Raw genomic sequence first — 27,431 nt, 5'->3', positions numbered from 1 at the left:
CGAACACGGGAAGTTTGAGGAGATTTGACACAGACCCCATAAACATCGTTCAGACTGGGTGCAAGTCCCAGGCCTCAGGAGGTCACCTGGGCATGAACCATCCCATCACAAACCATTACGGCAAGCAAAATAAAGACAGCCAGAAAGGGCTGTTAAATCACCCTCCAGGGGAGCCTACCAGAAACTTTGTGATTTTAAAAACACAAAACCCTCTAGGATTTCAGGACTCATGTTCCTGTTGGACCTACATCTCAACCCTCTATCCATCACAGAAGCCACCACTGTTGAACTACCATGAGCTCCCCAGGAACAGGAGACCGAGTTTGTTAGTAGACAACAAACTAGAGAATACATTACTGAATTTTTGAATGACACTGAGTTCATAATTGCTACAAGCATTTTGGAAGACCAGAATAGAGTTCTAAAGGATTCTGGAAAATCAGAGAAATGTGTGAAGTGAATAGGACACAATTCAATAAGGACAAGTGCAAAATTCTACATTTAGAAGGAATAATCAGTCGTTCAAATTGGGGAAAAATGAGCCAAAGAATAGTGTTTTTAGGAAAGGATCTGAGGGTTCTTAGGAATTAAAAAAAAATAATATTGAATGGGAAATATAACTGTACTTCAAAAAAAAGCAGACACTGTTGTGGGTTGTATAAAAAGAAGAGTCTCTTGTAACACATGTGAAGCAACCTATCAGCTCTATTTAGCATTGCCAGGGGTCATCTGCAATACGGGTCCAGTTTGGGGCACCATCCTTCAAGAAACAAAACAACACATAAGGGCCAAGGGTAGCAGAGATAGACCTGGGGCAGTCAGAGAGATGCCTTTCCTGGGATGGGTGGCATCGATAATGGCAAGGGAAGGAGACAGAGGTGCTGCGGCATTGGCAGCTCAGCCAGTCACGGCCAGAGGTGCTAGATCTCACTAACGGGAACTTGGAGACTGCCCAGGAAAAAATAATGTACCTTATGAACTGTAAGAGCTGTGTTCGCATAGAGGTGTGAGCCTGATGTGAAATCAGCAGCTTGACATATCTGCACTAGAGTGATTTCTACAGCAACATGAAGAGTGCTTTCCTGTGCCCAGTGCATCACCGTCCTTGACAGCAGTGCTTGACAGTAATACCCCGTAAAGTCAAAGGTGCCTCAGTTGTCATAGTGCTTTAATTTTCAGAGGACACCAGTGTCAACACTGGAGTTGAGAGCTGCAGAGCCCTGGTGCAATCTCTGCTATCCTTAGCCTCAACATGATAATTGCAGTTTTTCCCTCTCTCTTGCCTGGCAGATCGAAGTGTGCAGGATTTCTTGCACGCGGTGTATGAAGGAGCGACCAACTCCAGCCAAGGCACGGTGGTTCAGCTGGCATGTTCCTTTTTCGTGGACGCTGGCCTGCAGCTCTCTCCCCACTTCACTGCACGTGCTGCGCGCTGGGCAAACAGCAGCCTGCAGCAAACCAACTTCACTGACCCCAACCGAACCACAGCCCAAATACAGGAATGGATAGCCGGTAACCTTGGAGGTAACGTAACAACCCATGAGAATGATTGCACATGAATAAAATGTCAGATAAGAGTAATGAGAGAAGTTGCATTTAACCAAGTATAAAGTTTTTTGCCACACTCCGTGTTGTCCAAACCAAGGCTGAGAGCTAAGAAATATAGTTCTTGTGCTGATGCTCATTTCTAGTGTGAGGAAAGAGCTGGAATAGGTCTGAATCTTTGAGTATAAGTTTGCAATATCAAGCTAGTAACCACTTGGCCTTGTTCCTCTAATTTTTAAAATGGCAATCCTTTGCGGTGTTTTCAGTTTTAATGAGGAGCAGCCAAATTCCCCAGGGACTGAGTCTGCTGTGTTGAAAGCTTTCATGCTGCTGTGGGGAACACGCAGGGCCGTGAGCTTAGCAGTCAGACTCTGAGTTTAAAAAGTCAAAATGGGAAATAAAAATAATTTACTTTCCACACAAACAAGAAAAGTAATGAAATTAAATTCTGTGCTAATGAAAAAAATAATTGAAAAAGCAAGTCCTTAGAAGCAGCAGAGCAAATCAATCCCTGTTTTCCCCCATCAACTTAAGTTACATGAGTGTTAATTTGGCCATCAACATGTGAGGTGATGTTAAACAGGTACATTAAAGCTACTATTGAAAAAAAAATTCTCAAATGAACTGTAATAAGTGATCCAGCTTCATGATAGAAAAGTATTGCTCTAGAAGCAGGTACTAAAATGGGAGTTCATACTGTGGTGCTCACATGCATATCGATAAATTGAAAGTGGATCAAACTTTCAAAAGTCTTTGAGATACCCAAGGCAGGATCAGTTGAACTGCCAAGTAAATAGGAGAGGGGGAGAATTAGGATATGAGCTTCAGTTGACTTAGTTACTTTATAAAGTGGTCTGTAATCATGAACCATTTCATGAGGGACTTCTGGTGCTAACGACAAACCACTCCAAGATACGTGTGGGCACATTCAAGCTAGAAAACCAGTTAGGGCCAGGGCATGGTGCTGAGCACCGGGCTGCTGTCATCCATGCTGTTCAGCGAGTAGCATAGTCCTGGCACAACTTTGGCCCTCAACATTGATCAACTCAAGCTTAGTTCTGGGCAGAACATGGACCAACAGGCAACCCCAACGAGGTTCATGTACAGGTGGGGAGGAGAAGCTAGAGGGTTTAACAGTGCCTTGTGAGTTGTGCCTCTTGCCCTTAGGGCAGGAGAGCCGTCACAACTTGCTTTATTTACTGACACAGATCTGGCCTTTAGGCCTGGGAGAGTAGGATGGCGTGTGTCCCCCTCCCCGCCTCTTTTCCTTGCAGGTGGGGACATACGTGGCATGCCGTTGGAGAGCGCTGGGTCGCCGCGCAGCCAAGGCTCCCTGGTGAGCACCATGTACTTCAAAAGCACGTGGCAAAAGAAATTTTCCTTTATGGATACCCAGATGTTGCCTTTTACCACAGCAGACGGCTCAACCCTGAAAGTGCCCACAATGCATCACACAGCTGAAGTTAACTATGGTAACTGTCCTTGATCCAGATTTGCTCTATTGTACAACATGGAACAGTCTTATTTATTTAATTTCCGCAGCTACTGCACTAAGATATGTTATTTTCCCAGCTTGGAGAAGTCTCAGAAGAAATCCCATCAAATGAAGAGACCGAATTGACTCCTCATAATACCAGGCAATCACGAAACAGATCCTGGGTTCAGAGTGGTTCCTAAAATACCTACTGTCCATGCCCCATTCCTCACAGACCAACACCTCCCAGCACTCCATAACAAACTTGTCAGCTGTAGCAAATAACCGAAAGGCACCAAGATAACGTGCCAGGAGAAGGGAACAGGAGAGACTGAGGGTACCGCAGTGTACAAAGTCCTTTGCAATAGCATGGAGCTTGTTAAATAAAGCTGCCTAGGAAGGGAGGACTGTAGGAAGCACATGTGACCCCGTGACGGAGGGGCAGTTAAGACTAAAACAATAACAAGCCCCTACCAATTTGATTTCTGGGGTGGGTAAGAAATTTCCTGGCCACTCAGCCTGATCGCTGTTTGTCTCTCGAGTGTGTGAGTACCAGAGAGAGGATAGTATCACGGGGAGCATCAGCACTGCACACCCACCCTTCCTGTCTCTGGTCACAGCCTTTCTCCAAGGCTTTAGGGTAAAACTGCAAATCTTCAGGGGCCAAATTCTGCAACAAAGGGGAGAGAAAATTTTATGGCACTTACACCCAATCAGTGGATGATCTTCTCAGCATGGGCTTAAAACAGTATAAATATACGTCAAACTTTGATTTGTATGATATATGAATACAATCCTTTCAAAGGCTTGGAGTATGTGGGTTGCTGACAGAAGGATTCATGCTGTAGGCTTAATTTTCTACCACCAGGAATTCTGCTGTTTAGCTCCACAATCTCTTTCAAAATATAAAAAGCTCCTTTCCCTAAATTTCAGAACTGCACTTGGGTAAAAACCTTCCTAATTCCAAGTCTAAATTTTTTCAAGACCAATTTGTATCTCTCAGCATCGTGCCAGCTTTATCATTCAAGTTAAATAGTTTCTCTTCAGCTTTGCTATTTACTCCCAAATGTATTTGCAAGTCACCAAGCTGCCTCTCAATTTCCTGTTAGCTAAGCTGAAGATGCCAGGCTTTTCTAAACTATTCCAAAAACAGATACTCCAATTCTCTACTATTCCTTTTCTGCACTTTTCCAATTTAAATTAATCTTTCTTGAAAATAAATGACCAGGAACATACATAATATTTTTCATGAGGCCATACAGATGCTCCATAAAATGCTCTTAGTATTTCTATGACTTGCTAAAATACCTTGCGTAGTGCACCGCAGAATTGGCTCAGGGTGGTTACTCAAGGTTGACCCCACCTGGGCCTTTTTTCTTTCTCCATTTTTTTCCAGCTGATGAGTCCTAGGTAAATCAAGGGGAGGGAAATCTTCACAGGTACATACCTTTTGTGTGTGTTTTTGAACCATCATTTGATTTCCACCGCTCCAGTCATTATGGTAACCTCACTATTTGTCTTTGATGAAAGTCTTGAGTGTTGGCAATACTTTGGAAAGCCACTGGTAACCTTTTTTCAACCGGGGAACCCCTTTTAACTTAGTTCATTCTAGTTTCCCCTTCAAGTGGCTGCTTGCTACCTTTCATTTCTTGCTCTAATTGCCTTCACTTCTACCTGTAAATAGTGCCACAGTGAAACTACGTTTAACGTTTTACTTAAAACTACATGGCTGGATCTATGCCTTTTTATCAAATTAATTATCAAGTCAAAAAAGCTCATAGATTTGTTTGCTAGGGTCTACCTGATACTGCAATATATCTCACTTTATATTTCCCTCTGTGACTTGACTATTCTTTTCTCCAGAGTATATTCTGTAACTTCTCAAACAAAGACCTAACGTTTCCCAGATTACTTTTCTTTTTATAAATGTACTCCTGTTTCCCAGTCGTGGGAAACAACTGAATCTACAGTCTATTAAAAAATCTTTGCTGACCCATTTGCAATTCAACATCCAAGTTCTTTTCGTATTCTGGGGTGGTGATCATCCAGGCCCCAGATTATTATTTGTCTCCCTCAAGTAGTGTAAACTTTGTTTCCGTCTCTGGTGTTGTAATATCTCCTGTTCCTTCCTCATTTCCATTAGGAACCTCACCATTATCCTTTGCTATATCATTAGATTATTTCTTTCCTATCAGTTCCAGCAAATAATTGGGATGAATCTAAAAAAAAAAAATAATTCACAGTGTTCAGCAGCACTATTCTTTCTTCCTTTTCCTCTTGTTTATATGGCTAAAACATTTTCCTTTTCTGTACAACAGTCACATCAAGCAGGCAGTTGGCAGCTCGTTATTTCTATGCCTTTTTATCTCTGAACCATAACTCACCTGGCTAAGGAATCACTTTTTCCGCTCTTTGCAAGTTTGTCCTTACTGTTACATCTTTCTTTGTGGTGTTTCTTCTTCCAGGACATCCATGGTGTGTCCACCACGCTTCTTCCTCCTGCTGGGACTGCCAGCTCCTGAGTGCGTTCATGCGTTCGCTCCTCTGACTTGGAGCACTCCCATCCTCTTTACATTTGAATCTTTTATAAGATAATTTACTTTACTGAGGAGTGCAGAATTTCCCTTTCCAAAACCCTACACCTTATCATCCTCGTTGTTGAGCAACATAAACTGTTACATGAACTCGTGATTTTTCAGCCCTAGGTGATTTTGTATCACCAGCTCACTGCAGGGGCTTTACTACTCGTGATATCTGGAATAGCCTCACCCTTCGTTGCTTTGCGAACTATTCGGGTAAACAAACAGGTTTCTTGGGACTAACACACATCTATTAGCTCAGGAACAGACCTTTTCTCTGAGCTTTCTCTTTTAGTAGAGTCAGATAAAGAAATTAGAGGCCTAAAATGACGGAAGGCAGAGGGCTGCCGGTGCTTATTCAGGTGGAGATCTCGGGTAAAGACCAGTGACCAGAAATTCAGCAGCTGAGCTGCATTGACTGACCTTTGCAAACTTGATGTGAAATAATTGTGCTTGTCTGACCATTTGCCTAAACACAAGAACACGACCCTATCATCCTTAAGTAGGTAGCTGGAGCGTTAAATATTTGCCCAGAAAAGGAAAGTTAACCAAAATAGTGGGATTACCTTTTCATTCAGTCTGAAAAGTGTGAGCTTTCTGCAGCTGGAGAGACTTTTGAGGGAAGTTGAAATGAGAGGGATCATTTAAAATTTGCTGATTGTCAGATTTGATAGGGCCAATTCAGTCTTTGTCACTAGAAATGATAGAAACATTTCTAACAAATCCGTTTGACATGAATACAAAGGACAGGTTCTCTACAGAAGAACAGAGGCAGGAGATAACTTTCCTTCATTATTAAATCATAGCAGCTGCCTACCTTCAGGATCCAAAACACAGAGTGAGAAAGATTAACTGTGGCCTGTTATCGATCTCAGCATTTACAACATTGTTTATCCTTTTAACATGGCCATACAGAACAAATCAGCCTGGAGACAGTTAACGCTGCTCTAAGAAAATGTCAACATTACTGTTTACACATGCCTTTTAAACACTGCAGCTATTTTACCTATATTCATTTTTCCAATTTGTTAACTATATTTGAATACTGATTTAACATATATATAATCTTTATGGGATGTTCAAAATCAGTTCAAGTTAGGAATGCTAAATGTTCTGACTCAAGTCTTTGATTTTCCTTCCAATTAACAAATAAGGACTGTATAACCTTTGTGCACAACGTGCTGACTTCAGAATATCAGCATGCCCGCAAATTAAACCACTCATGACCAGTGCACCACAAACATAAATCTTCCCTGCTTACACAGGGAAGGTTATTACAAACCAGAAGGTCTTTTCTCGGCAAAGTGATCCATGTGCTGGGAGGTGGTTTTAACAGCGCAATTCCCTCTCCGCCCTGCATGGCAGGAGGGCTAATCCAAGAGCCTAACTTTCAATCCAGCAGAATAATCAACACTTTATGAATCCTATCTAATCCAGATGGGCAAAACTAGCAAATGTTGTACACTAAGCATTTGAGACATCCTATAGCTACTTATTTATTGGCAAATATTTGGGTATTATGAACATGAGCTACCTGTATTCTGTTATTGACAACCCCTGACTCAATGAGTGTGAGTATCTACCCTTGAAGATACAACTACTACAGCTGGGTGAAGGGGGCGTATTTCGGATGGCCTGCGGCAATGGCAATGAGAAGTCATTTGCTTGCAACTTGTATTTAACCCCTGGCCTGCTGACTATTGCTGAGTGTTTCTGAAATGCTATTTATTGGATTAACAGATGAAAAAATAAGAAAGTGAAATTGTGATAATTGAATCTATTCTACTGTATAACAGAGTCCGTTAGAAATGCCTAATTGTTCATTGAAATACGGAATTAAAACGGTACTTTTAAACGGCTGTTACAAATTGTTGCGTAACAAACTACAAGTTCAGAAGCCCACCAGCTTTTACTTTTGAGACTAGTTTTTATAACCTCCATCGGATTTTTGTACGGTTTAGGCCTAGATTTTCAAAAATAAGAAATTTGTTGCTTAAATAAGCATAAGCCTAACTACTTTATTGTTTAGTGTAACTGTTTCTTAAAATAAGGTTAAAACTGATTTTTAAAGGTAGTAAAGATGGAAACATGAGGCAAAGTAGGTTTCAGTTAATTAAATAGGACACTTCTTTTTGGTTTTGTGATTTCTATCAGTAGTGAATTTTTAGTGAAAGATATTAGAAAATCGTAAGCTTATTCAAAGAACAAGCATTGTAGGAAAGTTACTGTCATTGCCTCGGTAATGTTTTTTAAACTCTGAGCAAGGAGGACAGCTACTATGTGAGAAAGTAATAAAATATCCATGTTCTGTTGAGACAGTGCTTCGGGTACTATTACTGTCATTGGCATTTTTCTGCCAAGATATATGTACACACCACACAATCAGCTCTGTTCAGACGAGCCACTGTTGTGAGTTAAGAGCAACCTGAGCTGGCTGCAAGAGCCCACGCGCTAGAGACAGCCCCTTATATCCCACCGCTGCTGTTCTGAACTGTCTGCTGACCCAGGCTTGGGTTGTGGGTTTTGAGGTTTTTTCCCCACTTGAATGATGAAATAAGATCTATATTTGCTCACCTACAGGCCAATTCCAGACTGCAGCTCTGGAGGCTTTCAGCGTGGTCGAGTTACCCTACCTGGGGGAGAAACTCAGCATGTTTCTAGTGCTTCCCAGCCACAAAAGAACATCTTTGTCCCAGATTGAGTCTCACCTTTCTGCCAAAACCATAACTCTCTGGGCCAACAGCTTAAAGAGAATGAAGATGGACATTTTTCTACCTAGGTAAGCAATATTAATACTCCAAGACAGCTTCACTACTTCAGTTGTCAGAATTCTGTGTGATAGCGCTGACAACGAGCAACATATGAGGCAAAATCAAATGAGATACCTTCAGTTTTGTCATTCATCACATGATCAGAAAAGCTCTAACCCTTTCTTAAGCCATGAAGAGGCGAGCTGGGAATGCCAAAACTTTCTGGTATGCTCTGTACTGTTTTAAAAACCAAGTATTTCAGTTGATCCTATAACTTTTACTTAAAATTTGTTTGGGGTATAAAAATCCTTTGAAGATCTAAAAAAAGAGAAATGTTCCTGGCCCGTTCCCACATTCCGTTTTTCTCTTTGCTTAAGGAAGAGTAAATATATAACCTTTAAATAAAACGCAATAGCTTATTTTTACAACTTGCTAGTATACTACAAAAGTATTCTACAAAGAACTTGGGGCCCCCCACCAGTCATACCCGTCTTTCTGTGCACAAAGCAAGTTTCAGCCATCCGTTTTCCACATTAGTCATTCGCTGTTGCTAGCAAATGCACACATCCCGGTGGTATTTTCTATCAGCTATTCAAATGAAATTGCATAGCAGGAGGAATCAGGTGCAGGAGGGCCTTTTGTGGCTGTACCTATTGTACAGAGCAGCATGGAAGGGCTTTGTTACACATCTCCTACAGTATGTTCCCCACCTTAACAAAGCGCTGGAAAACAGTTTGTACATTAATATTCTTTTTCTCCAAGGTAATCTTTTGCAAATGTTTCAAAAGGCCCTTTGCTACAGCCAAAAAGATCGTTAAAAAGAGAACACTTGGGGAAATGCAGAGTTCATGTGTCAAGAAGACTGAGAGACGGTCTGATTGCAATAGATGGAGATGAGGGATTCCTTCTGTTAACAGAATTAATTCTGTTCACCTCTGTCTTCAGGTGAAGATGAGTTGCTTTTCTGCAAAGTACACTTAATCAGATGGAAGGCATTGGGCTCATACAGAAATAGATGGATGAAATGCAAAGGCTTGAAATAAATTGTATCTGTTCCACCTTTTAGTTCTATGAAACTAGGAATCCCACATTTAAATAAAATCTATCATATTCATTTCAGGTTCAGTATTCAAAGCCTTTTTGACCTAAAGACAGTTTTTTCTGCCTTGGGAATTAGAGATGCATTTGATCCCATCACTGCTAATTTTAAAGGTATTTCAGGTAAGAGGCTGGACTGAATAAAAAATGATCACTGACCCAATAGTTGTAGACTCTTACATTTGAGTGATTCAGTAGACCTGGGCCTTCTCAATTGACTGTACTTACTCTGTGAAACTCTAAAATACAATTCACATTCAACTGTTCTACTTTGTTATTGGCAGTTGTATTTTGAGCTGTTGTTTTGTAGGAAAGAGGAATCTGAAAGGGTTGGTTTTGGTCTTGCTTTATTTTTTTAATTATTTTTTTCTCCCTTCTTTCTTTAAGATTAAAACTGTGAAGACAGCATAGGTCTGGAAAACAGTTATTTATTCAGAAATTGAGGATACTTTAGTAAAACTTGCATTCTTATTTGTGTTTTTAAATAGCCATTTAGCAGTTAGGGATGCTGGTCCAACAAGTCGGTATTCCAACTCGTGACAGCGCAAACAACATTGGTATATGCCCGTGCTATGTTGTCTTGCTAATCTAGTGACCAGTGGACTAAATTACACTTTCCCTTTGCTAAAATACTAGTGTTATGATTGTAAACTGTCTTGGTTTTTGAAGTCTGAAATTATCCTGCTCTTTGGAAAAATTTTATCCCTATTTAAGTACTAAAATAATCCAGATTATCAATTTCTTTTTTTTTTTCACTACTTTCAGCCACACAAATTACTTCAACTTAGTCATTTCTCCTCATAGCAAAGACTCAGAGTGGTAGCTGCTCCTAGAGATGCAGAGAGTTCACGCAATTCTTGAGCATGTGAGTAAATAAATGGAGGTAAAAAACCAAGAAATTCCTCCAATTTAGACAAACCTGCTTTTACAGAAAGATTGCTTTTCTGGGATGAACCTCAGAAGGCATATTACTTACAGGTTTTTTATATCCCTTTTAGAATTGAATATAGCATTTTTTTATTGCAGTACATATCTCAGACTGCAAAGAGATGCACGTTACAAATAATTTGTTGCTGCCCACTTATTTGTTAAAACCTGCTGCTTTGTTTATTGCAAACAAATGTTAATATAGTGCTAAAGTGCACAAGGATTCATTTTATAAAGTTAACATCTCTTTAAATAAGATATATACTTTGAGGAAATGAACTCCATCATAAACAGTCTCATTTAGCAGCTTTCCTATGCAACTTGGTGGCTTTCTGCTTCACATCATACAGGGTAATACTTGTAGAAGTATTTGATCCTGCCTGTGGCGGGGTTATGTATCAAAGGATATGTTGCAGCCCTTCACAGTTTTACTCTTATGCTACTCAGTTATGTATCGTAATAGTAGGGTTATAGCTATGATGGTCTAAGAGTTATGTGAGGCAGATTTTATAAGGAAGGTTTTGTCTTTTACTTAACAAATAGATACAGTTGGAAAAAGAACAGGTAAGTTTTTAGTTCTTCTTCCATATGAAGTAGAAGCCGTAATCTCCAGAACATTTACTCTCAGGTCACATTTAGCAAACAAATGTGTTACTTCATTTCAGACCTGGAATAGCTTCTTTATGCCTGAAAGCTTGTATTTTTTTCCTCCAAAACTTGTTAGATTTATCTAATTAAAAAAATCTGCCTCTCCCCAGTTTTGTCTTGCTTGTTTCTATCGCAGATTTTTGACTGACAAAATTCAGATAGAAACAGACAAAATGCTCTTTTATTACTTCCCTGTTTTCACCTATATATCAGACTCGATCCTTATATTCAGACAAGAAAGAAAAAACTTCACAACCTTCCCCGCTTCCTGCCCTCCGCAGTCAGCTGGGGAGAAGCAGACATGTAACACTCTCCTTGGTATCCTTCTGAAATTAATTTTTTCCAAGCCCCATTTTATGTCACAGTTCCATTGCTTCTTCTTTTTTTCAGTTTCCCTTCCAACAGTTCCTCGATCCAGTATTCATTCACTGTCCCCACTGTGTGAATTAGTTTCTGCTCTCACCATGTAACCTTGCTTTCCACCGCAACCTGGGAGACCTCTCAAAGTACCAATTCCCATTCAGCATTCAGTCCACTGTTGTCCATATTGTGGGAAAACAGTCATAAAGATGAAAGAACAGGTAAACATGGGTAGAAATGAGGGAGAAGAGGGTATTCACAATCATGACTCAAGGCTCCCTGAAAAGTCCCTCTGTAGTCAGAGGCACTCATATGTGTGCATTCCTACTCACACTGGCAAGGGACCTGCCTCCCTCTGTCAGCAATACAGATATCTGAGACACCCTGACTTCTCTCAACTAAAGTAACCTAGTATCGCCTTCCTCGTGTATTATCTCACTTTAAAGATGTTCCTATACTGTGTCAAAGAAATGCTCTTCTGTAGCCTGAGCCCGACTCCCACCACTGGACATCAATGGAAATGGGCCAGAATGCAGCTGGCTCCATCAGCAGAAATGTGAGGACACCTCACAGCTCTTCCAGGTTTACACTGATACACATATAGTCAAAATTTTTCATTCCCCCTCCCCCAGATTAGAAAGCAGACCTGAATTATGAGACATCAATAGCAGAAAAATATTCCAACTTTGCATTCACAGTAGTGATTCTTTCCTAAGAACTTCACTGCTTCACTGTCTGAAAGTGGGATCGACATTTCACATAGAAGTCAGAGGCACCTGGGCCCTCAAGCAAGCTGCGCTCTGACAAAGGACAGGTTCAGGCAGATAAATTCAAGACACACATGAGTGTTTTAGCTTATTCTCCAAGTTGCCTGCACATAAGGTCATGCTGGTCCAAAAGCCATGTAGTCATACTATCCTAGCTACGTGCTGAGCTAAAAAGTCCTTAATATGAAGCTAGCTTAGATGTTCAGTCTATGCTTATCCATATTAGGCACATGTATGAAAAATGAGGAGCTGAGTCAAAATTAGAACTGAGGATCTTCTAACGTGGAAGCCAGATACAGGAAAAGCAACTGAAAGGCAGGTTTATACTGTGCTGTCCTTCCGAACATGATGTGGTGAAGGAAGCAATGGAAGGAATTTGCAACAGAAGAAAAGCTAATAAGGTGACATGTATTGTGTTCATTGAATTAGTTGCCCGGGTGAAATACCTAACAGTTATGTCATCCTTAGATTCTGCAGAAAAAAGGTAAAAGCATTCTGAATTAAGAAAAAAAAATGGTGTTCACAGTGGAATTCAGAAAAATAACTATTAATATTAATTTCTGGGTTTTTTTGCAGAGCAAGGTAGTCTTTATATTTCAGAAGCTATTCACAAAGCAGAGATTGAAGTAACAGAAGATGGTACGAAGGCATCAGGAGCTACAGGTAAATCAAATATAAAAACTTTACTTTTCACTTCTGAAGATTATCACTACAGAAACAACTACTAGTCTTTTTTTTTTTTTAAAAAAAAAAAAAAAAGCACAGTAGCATTTAAATATATGCCTAACCTAAATTTAAACTTTTATATTTAACACACTTCCATTTTACGGTTGTAATTGTTCATAAGAACTCTTAAAACTCTTCCCTTTCCGTGTTTGATCTTAGACTAACATAAAAAGACTCAAGTGAAAACCAGCTTTACTAGCCCAGGGAAAGCCCAGTTTAAGAAAATAAACCACTTCTTTTTCTGTTGGTCAAATCTGTTTGCTCAGATAATAAAAGCAAAGAATGAAAAAAGGTTAGTAATGTTTTGTCCATAGCTTCTGAACCGTTATGGGGTTTGTTTTTTGAAAATGATCTGTTCAGTAGCATTGAAGGTCATGACAGGAAACTTCTGTCTTCATGAAGACGAAGACAGGCTTGTTTCTTACGTACTTTGAGGTGTGACCTTCATGTGCAGTAGTTTCTGCTAACAGATCATTTCCAAGTGAGCAGCTGGGGCTGGCTGAGTGGGGAGATTCAGCGCAAAATCTCAGCTATGGACTACCGAGTCAATAAATGACCTTCATAAGCTGAATGACATCTCAATAGAAATCCTCCATCACAATTTACATAAAACAGGGGAACTGAAATTACTGAGCTGTCCCCATTTCTCTTTTTATTTTTGTCACATGAGCTTTATCAAAGAAGGCCTGTGCATTTTTTGTTTCCCTTTTGGAAGCCTCAGATGCTCTGGAGATCTACAAGTCAGCATGAAAGGCAGCAGCAGTCCTAGACTCCTGTGTGGATTACGTAGGCCTTACTGCCACTTGCTTCTCTTCAGAAGCTGAACATGTCCTCGAGCTGTTCAAACATCAGCACAGCAGAAGGGTGATCATTAACCACATCTCGCCTTGCTGCTTCCCTGGGCTGTGCTCCACGCACACATTGCAAAGGCTGGTGGTCCTTGACTGCAGATCAGGGCGAGATCTGGCTCTGTCCCATTTCTCCTGCTTACCCTCCTTTCTTTCAGAAAGAAATCCAAGAGGCATGTAGGGAGCGCACCACAGTGCATCTCACTGCAGTGCCCACGATGTTGGGCTGCTCTGTGAAGCGCACTGCAGACATCCCACGGTCGTGATGCTAAAAGAACCTGAGCACACCTCATTTGGTGTAGTATTCCTCTGGCCACAACTCTGAAGTGGGTGTACAGTGAAAATTTGGCATAACTAAGTTAACCTTTCTGCAGAGCTGTACAGTTTTAAATTTTATGACTATCTTCATCTCTACTGGGGCATTAATATTTTTAGTAATTTTTGTGGTAATTACCATACAAAATAAAAGCTTTTAGGTGGCTTCAATTACATACCAAAGACTAAGGGTAATAGCAGTCAAACATCAGACCTTTATCCCATTGAAACCAATGCCAAAACTTCCCTTAACTCCAGTCAGACCAAACTAAGAAGCTGATTTTAAAAGGTATAATTATGTTTATTGTTTACTTTAAAAGCTCTGGATCTAGTCACATGGTGGCTTGAAAGCTAAAGTAGGCTTTTTTTAGGAGCATAGTGCCACTCTAACTAGTTTTACTGAGTCTTACTTGAATTTTCAATTGAATTCCGTTGTTTTAAGTGCTCATTAAAAAATAATCCAAATCTGGGGGTTTTAGTATTGGTTTTTTTGACAAGTATTCTTAATACTATATAGCTACAAGGAAGAATTTATTTAAACAAGTTGTATTTTAATAGTAGCTGAGCCATCATAATTCTTAAGGACTCTTTATTTAATCTAATAATTAACCCACAACCAGAGAGGGGAAAGACGGTCATAAATTGAGATCAAGGATACTTAGGTTTTGTGAGCACTCTGACAGAGAAATTCCAGGATGACGTAGATATTCCTCTGCTGTTTGTCTCCCATTTAGAAATGGGACTACATTTGTGCCTTGGTTATCTTTTTTACCGGAAGAACATAGCTAGGAATTGGCTAACAGGTTAGGCAGTAGCATGGTATCATTTCAGCAAAGTTAGGGCTGTGATAACAAAAATTACATTACCTTTGAAATCCAAAGCCAGACAGACTCACTTCAGCAACAAAATACACACAAATCACCTGCATGTAGTCTCACAACACTTGACTTGTTCATTCACCCAGACTGATTTCACTGTTGGATAAAATTGTTGTTTTATTCTTAAAGCAGAGGAGCAACTCAAAACTCAAGGTACTAAACACGAGAGCTTGAGGGCACTGTACAGAAGATGAAAAGAAAATGGACACATTTTACTAATGTTTTCTTTGTTGCATTACAGCAATGGTATTACTAAAAAGATCTCGAACGCCTATTTTCAAAGCAGACAGACCTTTTACGTTTTTCCTGAGACAAGCTAACACAGGTACGCATGCTCTGCGTTTCAGTAGCAGAATCCTTCACAAATAGCACTAAAATCAATAACAAGTTCTTTGTAAATAGTGTGCCATTCTTCAGTCCAGGAAATTTCAACAACCATGGAAACAGTGGGTTTAGGGTTTTTAAAGCATAAAGAATACAGTTTAATTTCTTTAAAAAGAATGCATGATAGCCATAGAAGTCAGGGAAGCCAGATTAGCCTCTTCTATGTATATGCAGCATATGCTCAAAAAGATTTCTACCATAATTATAGGCACTAGAAAGATCTATAAGATCTTAAATGCCCCAGGATTAGGGACCGACCTCCACAGGGCAAATCAAATTACAAATGGGTTGGATCAGCTGGATTAATATCTGAAGAAGTTAAAATATATGTATATTTCCCTATAAATTAAACTTATTCATGCCTACGCAGATGGCACACAGGACTCCAGGGCCTGAAATTCCCTGTATTAATCATACTTCAGCAGTGTCTACGGGGGTATCTCAGAAATTCTGAAGACCAACAATCTTTTACCCAGCTTCAGCTCAGCATATGCAGAAACAAGTTTCTCTTCCCCTGTATCTTGAATAGCAACACCTTCGAGGAGATAGTTTTCCACACCTGGACCCTTCACTACTTAGTATCCTCACAAGACATTCAGGTTATCAAAAGCCATGGATATTCATTGTATGTAATCACGTAACTTAGCTCTGCAAAAAGCCTAACTTGTATCTTCACTTTTGCAAGGAACTGCCAAAAAATGTTTATTTTGCAACTGATAACTCTGTTTCTTGCTAATGAACTCTCCCAGCCCCCAAACCAAATAAAACTGCAGAGCATGTCTGAAAGACGGAAGCATCACAGTGCTTCTTTGGCTTCACTATTAGACTATATGTCTCATTTCAGATGTCCAATCACATAAGTTACTCCAGAATCTCTGCCAAAGGAAAGCACCATATAGCTCGCTGGCAATAATAAAAAAGAATTGCATTATGCACCATTTAGCAGGTGTTCACTCCTCCAAAGCATCAGGCCATCTCCAACAACTTTTACCATTCTTAGCAATGCAGTATATTTGCACCTTAAGTATTTTCCCAGAAATTCTGCAAATCACCATGTTTCTCTCATAACTGGGGTCACATCCATTTAGATTTCCAGGGAACATGTAGCCATTTATAGGGTTCAGTAAAACACTGGGGCCTGGCAAGATGACTGGGGAGAATAATTTTCCTTGTCTGCTTCCAAGCAACACGCTCTGTTCTCTTAGTCAGTGAATACCTGTGTATGTAACACTCTGCTTTGAAAACCTGTGTCTTATGTTTTGACCAAAATGCAAACACATCTTTTTAAAGAGAAAAGCACTACCTTGGTGGGGGTTTTGTTTTAAATATGCTTTAGCAATCATTACCATTCAATAAATAAAAGTATTTTTATGTGGCAAATGCAGAATTAAAAAAGACACTAAAAGCTGATCTATGAAACCTGAGCCACAGACTCTTCAGGATTAAGAACAAAGTGATTTTGGTGAATAAAATTGCTCAGTTTACAGTATATGATAAATCATATAAATAGGAAGGAAAGCAGATTGTAAAACAGGATTTTTATATGAAGCATAACAAAATACATACCTTCCAATCAACTCAAAATCAGAAGTACATTTCTGTAATTTAAGCTTTTTAACGCAAAAAGTGAAAACTGTGAAAACATACAGTTATTTTGTTTGTTCAGACTTAGTGACTGAAGTTGTTCAGGTATGAAAAGGGGAAAGGGTAAACAAGATCTGCTTTTAATACATTTTATTAACCTAACTAGAGGTACTTAAAACTTACTATCCCCATAAAGTTCACAATGAATCTTTATGTAGACCAAAAGTCTCCATTGCATTAGTCTTCTAGTAACAGCAAAAATATATTTTCCAAGACTTAAAATAGCTTAGTTCTGCCTGAAATAATTGAAAAAGTTTGGGTTTTTTTAATCTGAATTTCAGGTTTGAATACATTCCCTTTGAAGGACACACAAGGTAACAGCAATACAAACAACTGAACCAAAAATTCAATGAATTTTCAGTGATTTCATTCAAGGGGCTGTAATAATCTCTTCTGTAACTACAATATCAACAAAAAGGAATGAATTTAGGCTCTGTTTTGCTCAGTTCAAAAGTGATTCTTTAGCCAATGGTTTGGGTAAGTTTCAGGTTTTGGCAAATTTCTGGTTTGGGTTACCAGCTATTTGGAAAGGCCTCTGTTTTTAATACAGAAATGTTCAAATTATTCTAAGGCAAGCATGCAATTGCAGTCGATTTTTCCATACAACGAATGGTCACAAATCTGCTAGTTCCGTGCTTAGTTTATGTATTTAAACTGTACTACACTTTGAAAATGTGGTACCAAACTGAAATAACATTAATATTGTTTTCATTTACAGGTTCAGTACTCTTTATAGGAAGAGTTAGAAATCCTTCATAATAAACACTAGACAAATAGACTGTCTTCTGTTCCTCCTATGGTGAGCTTTCCTTCAATGAAATTAAAGACTACATTATATGTATTTATTAAAACATTGTTTTAAACAATATCACTTTTGCAAGAATAAGAGTGACCGAGTCCTCCACTACCTTATTACTTTATAGACACTATTGGAAACTTACAGCTGTCTAGGAATCATTAGCGCCACAACTGCAGCAAAGATAGTAAGCATATAAACACTTGAGGAAAAACTGAACAGATTCTGCCACCTAAATGTTTAAGAATGTGGGCCAACAGCTTCCGCTTAACTTCATCATGGCTAAAGTCAGCTTGACTGTTGCTGAGTATGTAGGTCATCTGAAAGAAAGCATCTCACAAGAAAACTTTGTGATATATGTTATTATTCAAGCACAACTTTATTTCCTTGTCCTGAAGTCAAAAACTTAAGAACAAAATTGAAGTTCAGTCTGGTCCCAGACTTAGATATAATCCAGCTGAGATAGTAAGGTAAACAAGCAAGCAGCAAAATGCTGTGAAAAGGAAATCAAGTTGAGAGGCTGTTTCAAAACTGACAGAACAGGTAGGAAGCAGAAATACCCTCTCAATCAGTGACCAAACAAATATTATTGCCAAAAAAAGGTAGTAGTACTACCTTTAATACCTGTTATTTTACTTTTTTTTAAATCAATAGCATAGAATGGACATTCCTGAAGAACACTGAATGAGGTTAAAAGCATCTAGAAAAATGCTTTTTTCAGCATCCTGACAAAAGCTGGGATACAGTGTGTGTTTTAGCACAAGATTCAGCAACTCATGGCACAAGCATCAGAAACCCAGCCCCATACAGATTTTGGGTGAAGATTGTGAACCACGGACTCCTAGGAAAAGCATCAGAGAGGAGCTGCTCCCACTGAATCATGCAAAGCTTTCCAGAAGTTAGCAGCATCTAGCACAGATGAAAGACACGGCCAATAAAGCATTCAATGATATTTTGTGTCCAAGAAGCAGCACCTTCTGGCTGTTCCCACATTTGTAAACATGTAAAAACTTCTGACAGAGAAAAACTCTGTGCAGCATTCCTCAAAGGCTACTGACCCCTGCTTTACTACATTGTATCCTCATAAAACTGGGTTTTATCATTGCTGTGGATGTGCATACAGTACATCAGTTCGTTACACTAGTCACCAAATAGTGAAGCGCAAAGTACACAAGGCTACAGGGTATCAGCCTACTATAGCTGCAATTCAGCATTAGCTTCCTTTCACTCGTTATCTGATTAACAACAGAATATCCAGTGATACAAAATGGCTCTTCATTCTTGAACACTGATCCTAGAACATGGAAGCTCTGGAAAGGGAAGGCAGAATGAACCATTCCAATAAAAACTGTACTCAATCCTACACAAAGATTAAAATAGAGTTTTTATTGATGGAATAACAAAAGTGCTTTTCTTAAATATTTTTTCAAAATACATTTATACAACTTACAATAATATATCCAAAATAACTGTATATACAAAACATTACCTTGTTTAATGTATGTGCTTTTTTCTTTTGAAAATTACAAAGCAACTTTTTGGCAAAGTTCAACCTTAAGAGGTGATAGTTTTGAAGGTCGGATTAAGAAAAATAGAACCTGAGGGAAAGTGACACTTAAGTCCATGACAAGCAAGAAGTTCTCCATTTAGTTAAATAAAAATGTTTTTGTGATATTTTTCACATTACAAAAATAACAGAAGTGAAGAAAAAAAAAGATGATGGATACTTTTCTCATCATTTTATAGAGCAGCTTCTCATTCTTTCAGGTATAGGAACTTGAGATTAGAGTGCATGTCAAAAATGAATGCAAGTAAGGACAGCAGTGCCCTGCTGTGGCTTTCTCTTGTGTGCAGTGTTTCTTAGCTGCTGTTGATGTGATTGACCTGACTGGATCTGCGATGGATTTCTTCCAGAAAACTCTCAAGCTGTTCTATCAGCATTCGTTTTTTAAACCTATATTTAAAAGAAAGCATAATAATGGATGCACACAGTAATATATGAAACATTGTTCACAAAACTTTTATTGAACCCTGGAAACTTCAAATATTATTTTAGGTCCAGTGCATGATGAAGTTATAGATACCTCATATGTATATATGCTGTCTCCTAAAGTTCTGGTTAACTACTAACTTGCTTTTCCATTTAATGAGAGAATACAAAACTATTCTTACTACAGTCTATTCTAGCACATGGCTGAACATCACTCAGCCCTCAGAAAGCCATGAAAAAGAGCGTTAAGTGTTTGCTGTTTCCAGAAGTAAATTTCTGAAGTACAGAAATAAAATGTATGCCAAAGGAACTATAATCCTAAAGCTGGCAACAGCTTTTAGGGATTATTTGCATGCCTTCATGGTGCATTCACAAAAGTTGAGTGAAGTTGGTACTGGTGAAGGAATAGCATTACACAGTGCAGAGCAGGTTTCCTGACAAGAAAATACAAATTAAAAGTTTGAGAAAGAAATTAAAGAAAATACAGTAATCCATACCTGGAGTCTCTGCAGTTCTATTCCATATTGATTACACAAATTTGAACAGCAGACCATTTTGTCACCTTTGCTTACAGACCTGCCTCGGCACACACAGCTCCTTGCTGTTTCCAGCTAGCCCTCCCCCTTGCGACATTTCTGCATCTGAGAAGCCACTTCTGACCGATGCTTTGGCAGCCGTACGCATACTCAAAGATAAACAGCAATGAAAAGATCACCCACTTTCTCAACTCAGTGCTATTCTGAACTATACACCGAGTTCAGTCCTATAACCTTATTAAACCCCGGCAAAAGCCTCTAGTCCCAGCCAGGCCTCCCAGTCCATGTTCTCTGCTCACAGAAACATGGCATCTGCCCTAATTCCCAGACCAGAAACTTCCCCACAATCCCAGCTTGACTATGGGGAAACAAGCTCCCATTCCCAACCACTTACTATCTTGTTGAATACCCATGCTCTGGGCCCTTACCCATCCTTCTCATCACAGTCCTCCTCAGTAACCCCACACTTCAAGTACTGCTTCCCCTCCATTCTTCCTTATTGCTTTCACAACTGCTCCCTGCTTGTTGAAAAGTATTAACCTAGGAAATAGATAATTATTCCTTCTCATTCCCTCTAGTAAAAGTCAAATTATTTAAGCTAATAGCAAAGTACTTTACTATAATATATCCTACTGAAAATTTAACATGCTCATATCCTGTGCAAGTGTTACTTTCCAGAATACCTTCAAACCCCTCTGAAGCAGCTGTACAAGTTAACAGCAGACATTTCCTAGAAACTTAAAACCTGGTGGAAGGTGCGGAAAACACATTGCTAACTATTCTCACATTACTGTTGGCACGAGAATTCAGGTTTACAGTGCACTATGTCCAGCCCCTCAGTACACCTCACTGAAAGTTTTTTTCCAAATGCTGAACCCTACAGCAAGCAATTTTTTTTCAAGGCAACAGAAACAATTTACCACAATAACAACTAATATTGTAATTAACAGAATTAAGCATTGACTCTAATTCAAGTGTTCACTCTGCTATGAAAATTAGTACCCATAGTAATAAAACTTCCTTGAGTAGTTCTAGCTAGTGAGCGTAAGGCTTCTCTATCATTTTGAAATTGGTTGTATTAATTCTTGCCAGCACTTTTATCACAAGTGGGTATTGCTCAGCATTTCGTCTAGGTACACACTTTGGGCTTTGCTATGTGTATTAGTAGCTTAAAGCTCTTAGTTTGGAGAATAAATAAAAAGGAATTGAATTTCTTAGACTGAGAAGTTGGTTGATTTGGAGAATTTTGATCCATGTTTTGTCAGCTTTTGCTCTAGACTATTCAGCAGAGAATAAAAAAAACTTATTCTTAGTGCTAGGACCATAAATGGATTGCTATGCCAACTCCAGAAATACTGAAGACCTCTCCACTATATAGGCTAATTTCTTTTAGCCCTTTCCTAAATAAATCTTCATTTTGCGCATCCAAAGTTATAGCCATCTATTGGGAAGTCATGTCTCTTGTGTTCAATAAAGACTCCTCCTACCCTCACAACTCTCTAGTGGATTAATCTCCAGAATTGAACGCGGACTGTTTTTAAACACACACTTTCTTGCTGAAATGTTCAAGAGCTTTCTTACGTCTGTGTTCAGAGTCAGAGCTCCGTGGGGCAGGGAAAAAGAGCAGGCATCCCAAATTTGAATTGCATTCCGTGGCATTGCAAAGGTCAGCTATCAGTTAACAAAACAAGACTATCTTGACAACTCTGGAGAGCCTAGAGATGTTTCCTGCAGGGAGCAGGGAACCTTGGTTAAAAGTGATAGCTTGCCTGGATAAGGAAAGAAGCAGAGAACTGCATAGGGATTGTCGGCAGTGTTATCCAGGTGGATAAAATGACCACACTATTAAAATCTAACCTAAGAGAGAAGAGGAAGGAGAGACATTAAGTTGTTCCTACACTCAAACCAATAAAAATTAAAGTTTAACAACAGTCGAGAAAAACAGAACTGCCAACTTTTTGCACCAGTAGGTACAGAGAACTGCTGGCTATGGTGAGAGACAGGATTTAATTCTGATGCATCCAATAGCAACACTCAACCACTGCCATATTTTGTAGGAAGAGAGTCAACTCAAGATAACTGGAATAGTGAGGCTGTGCAACAGAAAAGAGAACTGCAGATGATATAAAGAGCCTAATTTTAGAGGCACAAATACTCCAACCCTGCTAAGGGCTGCCACAGACTCCAGGAGCAACAGTATTGTTTTGGTGTGCTGAGACAGTGAGCAAGCAAGTATAATCTACAGGCTATGGAACAGCTCTGACAGGTGATATAACAATAAAGACACTTCATCATGCTTTTGCTTGATCTAACTGTTGCTATAGGAAGAGTGTTATCTATATAAATCTACATGTCCCACTGTGCTGGCAGTAGAAGGCTAAAGGAGCTGTATGAATGTCCAACGTTCAGTGTACCTTAAACTCTCAGTGTGGTTCTATCCAAAAATTACTTTGATTTTTATTTAATCGTAAAATTTATTCAACAATGCCACAGAAAAAAAAGCAGACTACTACAAAAACAGATTAGAGCAAAAAAATCAACTATTCTTTGAAACTTCTGAAATAAGCCTCAAAGTTACAGTTGTATTTATGATCCAAGCAAGATGCTGGAATTGTTAGTTCACTTCAATTTAAACACTCTTGGTTCCAATCATAATTACATGTTTCTGCTTTCTTTTCTGTTAGTAAACATGTAGAAGGCTAAGCAAGTATGGTCAGTCTAAGGATGCTGTAAGGAACAGTTTCTACCTGGATTAACAACACGGGGTTTAAATCCTCAGCAAGTCTCTCTACTCCAGTGACAAACTACCTCCCATTTCCACAGCCTCAGACAGGACTACAATATCTCCGAAGGAAATAAATCTGAAGAGCAGAGACATATCTTTATGGAGCATACCTGGATGTCAAAACTATTTTTAGGACAAGATTTTGAGTTGATGCAGAACAATGAATTTCAACTGTTTCTGAAAGCCTAATTCACAGTAATATGCAGTTCTGTCATTTTTTTCAAATTAGCAGTACACTCACGCTTGAACTTAGGAACTTGAATGATTTTCTAAAGTTACCTTCTCTTTCTATACCATTGTCCATCTACATTTATGGTGATTTGGCAGTTACAGCTGCTAACATTTTTAAGACAAAATCTGAGGCAAAAAGGTAAGCTTGTGAAAATAGGAAGTTCATGTGTTTGTTTTTTTCTAGGGAATTATTTACTTGCAGTGCAAAGCATTGTGTAGCATGTTTCAAACACAGAACTGCATGGTTGTCAAGCAGTTATGTAGGGCAGTACGTGGTGCAGTTTTGTAAGATTAATACAATTCAGTTACCTACCTTGAAGCTTCTTTAATAACATTTTGTAAAAATATCAGTCGGGTTTGTAGGCTTCCTTGTACATGCTTCAGTAAAAAGAAGATTCTTTCATATTCTTAAAGTAAAGAGAAGAGCAAAATCACAGTTACTTAAGAAATGCCTATACAGATATCTGTTGTAATAGATGTGAGTGAAACGCAACAGATTTCATTCAGCTTTTGTAAGCTTTTAGGATGTATCTCCTATCAACCAGGCTTGTAGCAATGACATACTGTTTAATGAACACTAACATTAAAAAACACAGGATACTGCAGTTTAGGATATCACTGGAACACCTAACAAGCTAATTCTAATACTGATAATATAAAAACCATGACTTCCATGAACATTGATAGGTATAGCAATGTTTTAAACACTCATCCAGGAAGTTTTTAGCAGAAGTTTTAAAACAAATCTTTTAAACTTTAAATTTATTTTGCTTCAGTCTCATGGTTCAGTATTTTTCTAAAATAGTGATCTAATATGAATTCTTTGCCTAGTTCTCATGCCAATCATCTGAAAGTGAGACCTGGTATACTTACTCCTTCCTGGTTTTCGGATCTCTTTCATAATTTGTGCTCTTAGCTCTATATTAATCTCTCTGGAACTTCTGCAATGCACTGTTTTTTTCCCTTTGTTTGGTGAAGACATTGGCAAGTTCTCTTCAGTACTTTGTTCTTTACTACTCAATTCCTCATGATTCTCCAAAAACCCATCAACATTCAAGTTATTCCCTAAATGTTCATGGCCTCCATCCTCTGTATGAGCTGCTGGTCGATCCAATGAATTGAATGGAGAAGAGGACATTGAAAACTCTGAATCCACAGTATTCAGGAAAACGTCTGATGAAAGTGGGTCTGTAACATGATTCTCAACCACATCATCCATTGTAACCTCATTATTTGTTTCTGATGCTGAAAAAACAAAAGATTACACTTGCCAGTTTCACATTCTTTATCATCTGATAGAAGTCAATGAGTCAGTTTAATATTAAACTCTTGTAAAGCTATGTTCCAGCTTGTATAGTCTACTGTACATGCTAGGCATCAGAAAACGTGTTTGTGGTTGTAACACTGAGCACATTACTGTATCTCCTGGTAATTAATGGCTTAAAAAAAATCACAGGTATAGTCTTTATATGAAAAGGGAAATTGCTATATGGACTACCATCAAAAGAAAAAGCACCTGTAAAATGTGCTTTTATGACATGCTCGTCTTTCTTAAATTGATCTGACGAAGTTTACTTTAGTGCTAAACAGTGAGCAAGACTTACACAGCACCTCAGCTCCACACTAAGGGAAGTGAATTCACTGCACTACAGCAAAATTCAAATTAACTTCATGTTGTGATACTTTTGGAGCATCTGAATTCCCAGGCAAAGGAAGAACATCCTTCTGACTGTTTACATAGTGCCTCATTTAATATGGGAAATACATTGTTTATACTGGGAAGTTCATATGAAAGAGACTTCTGTCTGGAGGACTATATTAACTCTTTCTGTAATTAACCCCAGATGCACACTTAAATACCTCATTTTCAAAAAATGAGGGATAAAATTGCTGTATTTGGGAAATCAGCCAATGGTATTTCTACATAAACAAGTTCTTTGCATGAATTAAAAAACAAACTCTCTAAAGATGACGAAGATTCACTTACTTTTGTGAATAGGAATAGGTTTAACAAGGTCAGGCTGTGCTTGTGTGATTGGTGTTGGTGGCCCTTTTCCTCCAATGTGGTTATTCACAACCGGAGGAGTTTGCGGTCGACCTCTGAGCAGGGGGGACATACAACGACGTCTTTTCGGAATCCCTTGCATATTTGGTTCTCCAGGTCTTTTATGTTTATTTTGAGGTCCTGATACAAATTCATCTGCTTCATCTATCATCATTCCCTGTAATTAGTGGGGAGAATTCTTAAACTTTAAGCCAAAACCACAAAATACAAAATATAATGAATGCTTTGATGTTATGATGATGTTTACTGTGTATAAGGCAACTATGTACTCCATGCCATGATGCACTTGAATTCTCAACTATCAACCAAAGTAATACGGGAAAACCATATCAAATCCTTCCTAGACAAAAACAATGTGCTTAAGGCCCTTATCCAACAGTCTGCCAAGTAAGACAACTGAGTGGGCTGTCGAACTTCCTTTTCAGGAATTGCAAAATGACTCAAACATGTGAAGGAAGTTATATTGGTAATTTGGTCAAGTCCAAGACCGATTTGGACAAAAGGGAGAGTCCATGCTCTCAAAGTTACAGGAAGCTTTTTATGGGGGAAGTTTGGTAAAGGAAACATGATTAGGTATTAGCTATACTACAGTGACAAACGTATTTCCTATATAATACAATTCAGAGGCATAATACTCGTTTCCAATAAAGGCTGCCTCCATAGGATATTATTGATGGAAAAACATCTGAGAGACTTTCTTGTAAGCGATACTTTTCCAAATACTTCAAAGTGTTTCTCCGATACATTGATCTTTGAATGGTCTAATCAGCAGCGCACACACTCACAACAGCACATTTTTTAAAAAGCGTTACAGAACAGTCACCTTTTTGTCCAATTTGAATGGATTGCCAAATGTATGGAGCCTTCGCGGTTGATCAGGATCAAGCTCTCGGAGTGGAGAAGGTATTTGTTTTAGATACTCCTGGTAGTTTCCCATTTGTGCTATAGGTACACTGTGAACTTGATCTATCATAACAGAAGGGTTTATTAATATATGATACTGCTCACTTATAAAAATTTAGTCTATATCCACTTCACATCTCCAGTTTTCAGTCTCTTATCAAATGCATTAACGAAATAGACATGCAAAACTCACCATTATTCTTGCCTAACTGGTATTTATAACATCACGTTTTGAGTGCAGAAAACTTGCTTAAATGAATCAGTATGTATCTTGTGTATTTATCATTATGACATGGAAATAAGCAATAGTTGTCATGCATAGATGTTAGTTTGCCAATGCATCCCATAACTTTTCAACAGGGTAGATGGGTGAAAAAATGACACTGGAAACAAATAACTAAAACATTACTACAAACAAAAGCTACATTAATGCAAAGTAGTAATGCCTTGCTGCACACAGCTTTGACATAACCCTACCCAATTTTAGCCACCCAAAATTTAGTTGTTGAGACTAGCATTTTCCCAAAGCAATGGTGTTTTTTGACCACTGGAATCAACAAATGCTTAAAATCCATAGGACCTGATTCTAAACTTCTTATGGATTTAGTTAAAGTTGCCAAGCCTTTGATCAAGCAAAACATAAGCTAGCAGAAATAACAGAAAAAAAACTAACATTAGTTTTTATGTGGTTTAACGCCCTCCCCAAAAAGCAACTTCTCTGCATTTCACATTACATTATCACTTGATCACAGATGTTAATCTGACCTAAGTAGTGGCAGGACAAATGTAATATATACTTTCACTTGCATTGCCCTTCTCATTTTCTTCACTTATTTCATCATCTTCTGTTTGTTAAGATGCCATAAAGCAGTGCCAGAAGACACAGTAGAAAGGTAAAGGAATAAATTAGCAGACTACTGAACTATTTGCTGTTGGCCTAAAGGGCAAAAGAATCACACTGGCAGCACCCAGTGAGCAAGCTTACTTTTCCACTGCTCACAATCCACTTCTATGGAAAGAGATCGTAACGTTCAGAACTGCCCTGTGATTTTTTCTCAGATGTATCATGAAAGTTGGGAAAAAAAACAGTGAACAAAGAATCTTATGTAAAAGCCCAAGTCTCCTCATATGGACTAAAGGACAGAGCAGTGAATTGGGCCGAGGCCAACTGTATGAGGTTCA

At 38.7% G+C, this 27,431-nt stretch overlaps 2 protein-coding genes across 2 annotated transcripts in view; one reads left to right on the top strand and one right to left on the bottom strand.

Moving 5' to 3' along the window:
• SERPINE3 (serpin peptidase inhibitor, clade E (nexin, plasminogen activator inhibitor type 1), member 3) overlaps positions 1–15,284 on the top strand; it is an 18,642-nt gene extending 3,358 nt beyond the window's left edge. Inside the window, exons 2-7 of the mRNA XM_009578745.1 lie at positions 1,291–1,524; positions 2,820–3,017; positions 8,179–8,377; positions 9,469–9,569; positions 12,725–12,811; positions 15,157–15,284. Coding sequence (XP_009577040.1) covers positions 1,291–1,524; positions 2,820–3,017; positions 8,179–8,377; positions 9,469–9,569; positions 12,725–12,811; positions 15,157–15,284 — 947 coding nt within the window. The remainder of the gene's footprint in view (positions 1–1,290; positions 1,525–2,819; positions 3,018–8,178; positions 8,378–9,468; positions 9,570–12,724; positions 12,812–15,156) is intronic.
• Positions 15,285–19,057: 3,773 nt separating this feature from the next.
• On the bottom strand, positions 19,058–26,493 carry LOC104077478 (integrator complex subunit 6-like). Its single transcript, XM_009578734.1, has 5 exons — positions 26,170–26,493; positions 25,269–25,503; positions 24,155–24,526; positions 23,595–23,688; positions 19,058–19,693 (listed from the first exon to the last, which is right to left on the bottom strand). The coding sequence occupies exons 1-5, from the start codon at positions 26,317–26,319 to the stop codon at positions 19,600–19,602; spliced, it is 945 nt and encodes a 314-aa protein (XP_009577029.1). The 5' UTR covers positions 26,320–26,493; the 3' UTR covers positions 19,058–19,599.
• Between the last annotated feature and the right edge of the window lie 938 nt (positions 26,494–27,431).

The sequence above is a fragment of the Fulmarus glacialis genome, unplaced genomic scaffold, assembly GCF_000690835.1.
Source record: "Fulmarus glacialis isolate BGI_N327 unplaced genomic scaffold, ASM69083v1 scaffold12830, whole genome shotgun sequence".
Classification (NCBI taxonomy): domain Eukaryota; kingdom Metazoa; phylum Chordata; class Aves; order Procellariiformes; family Procellariidae; genus Fulmarus; species Fulmarus glacialis.
Note: the sequence above shows the minus strand (reverse complement) of the source record. Positions and strands in the feature narration are given on the sequence as shown.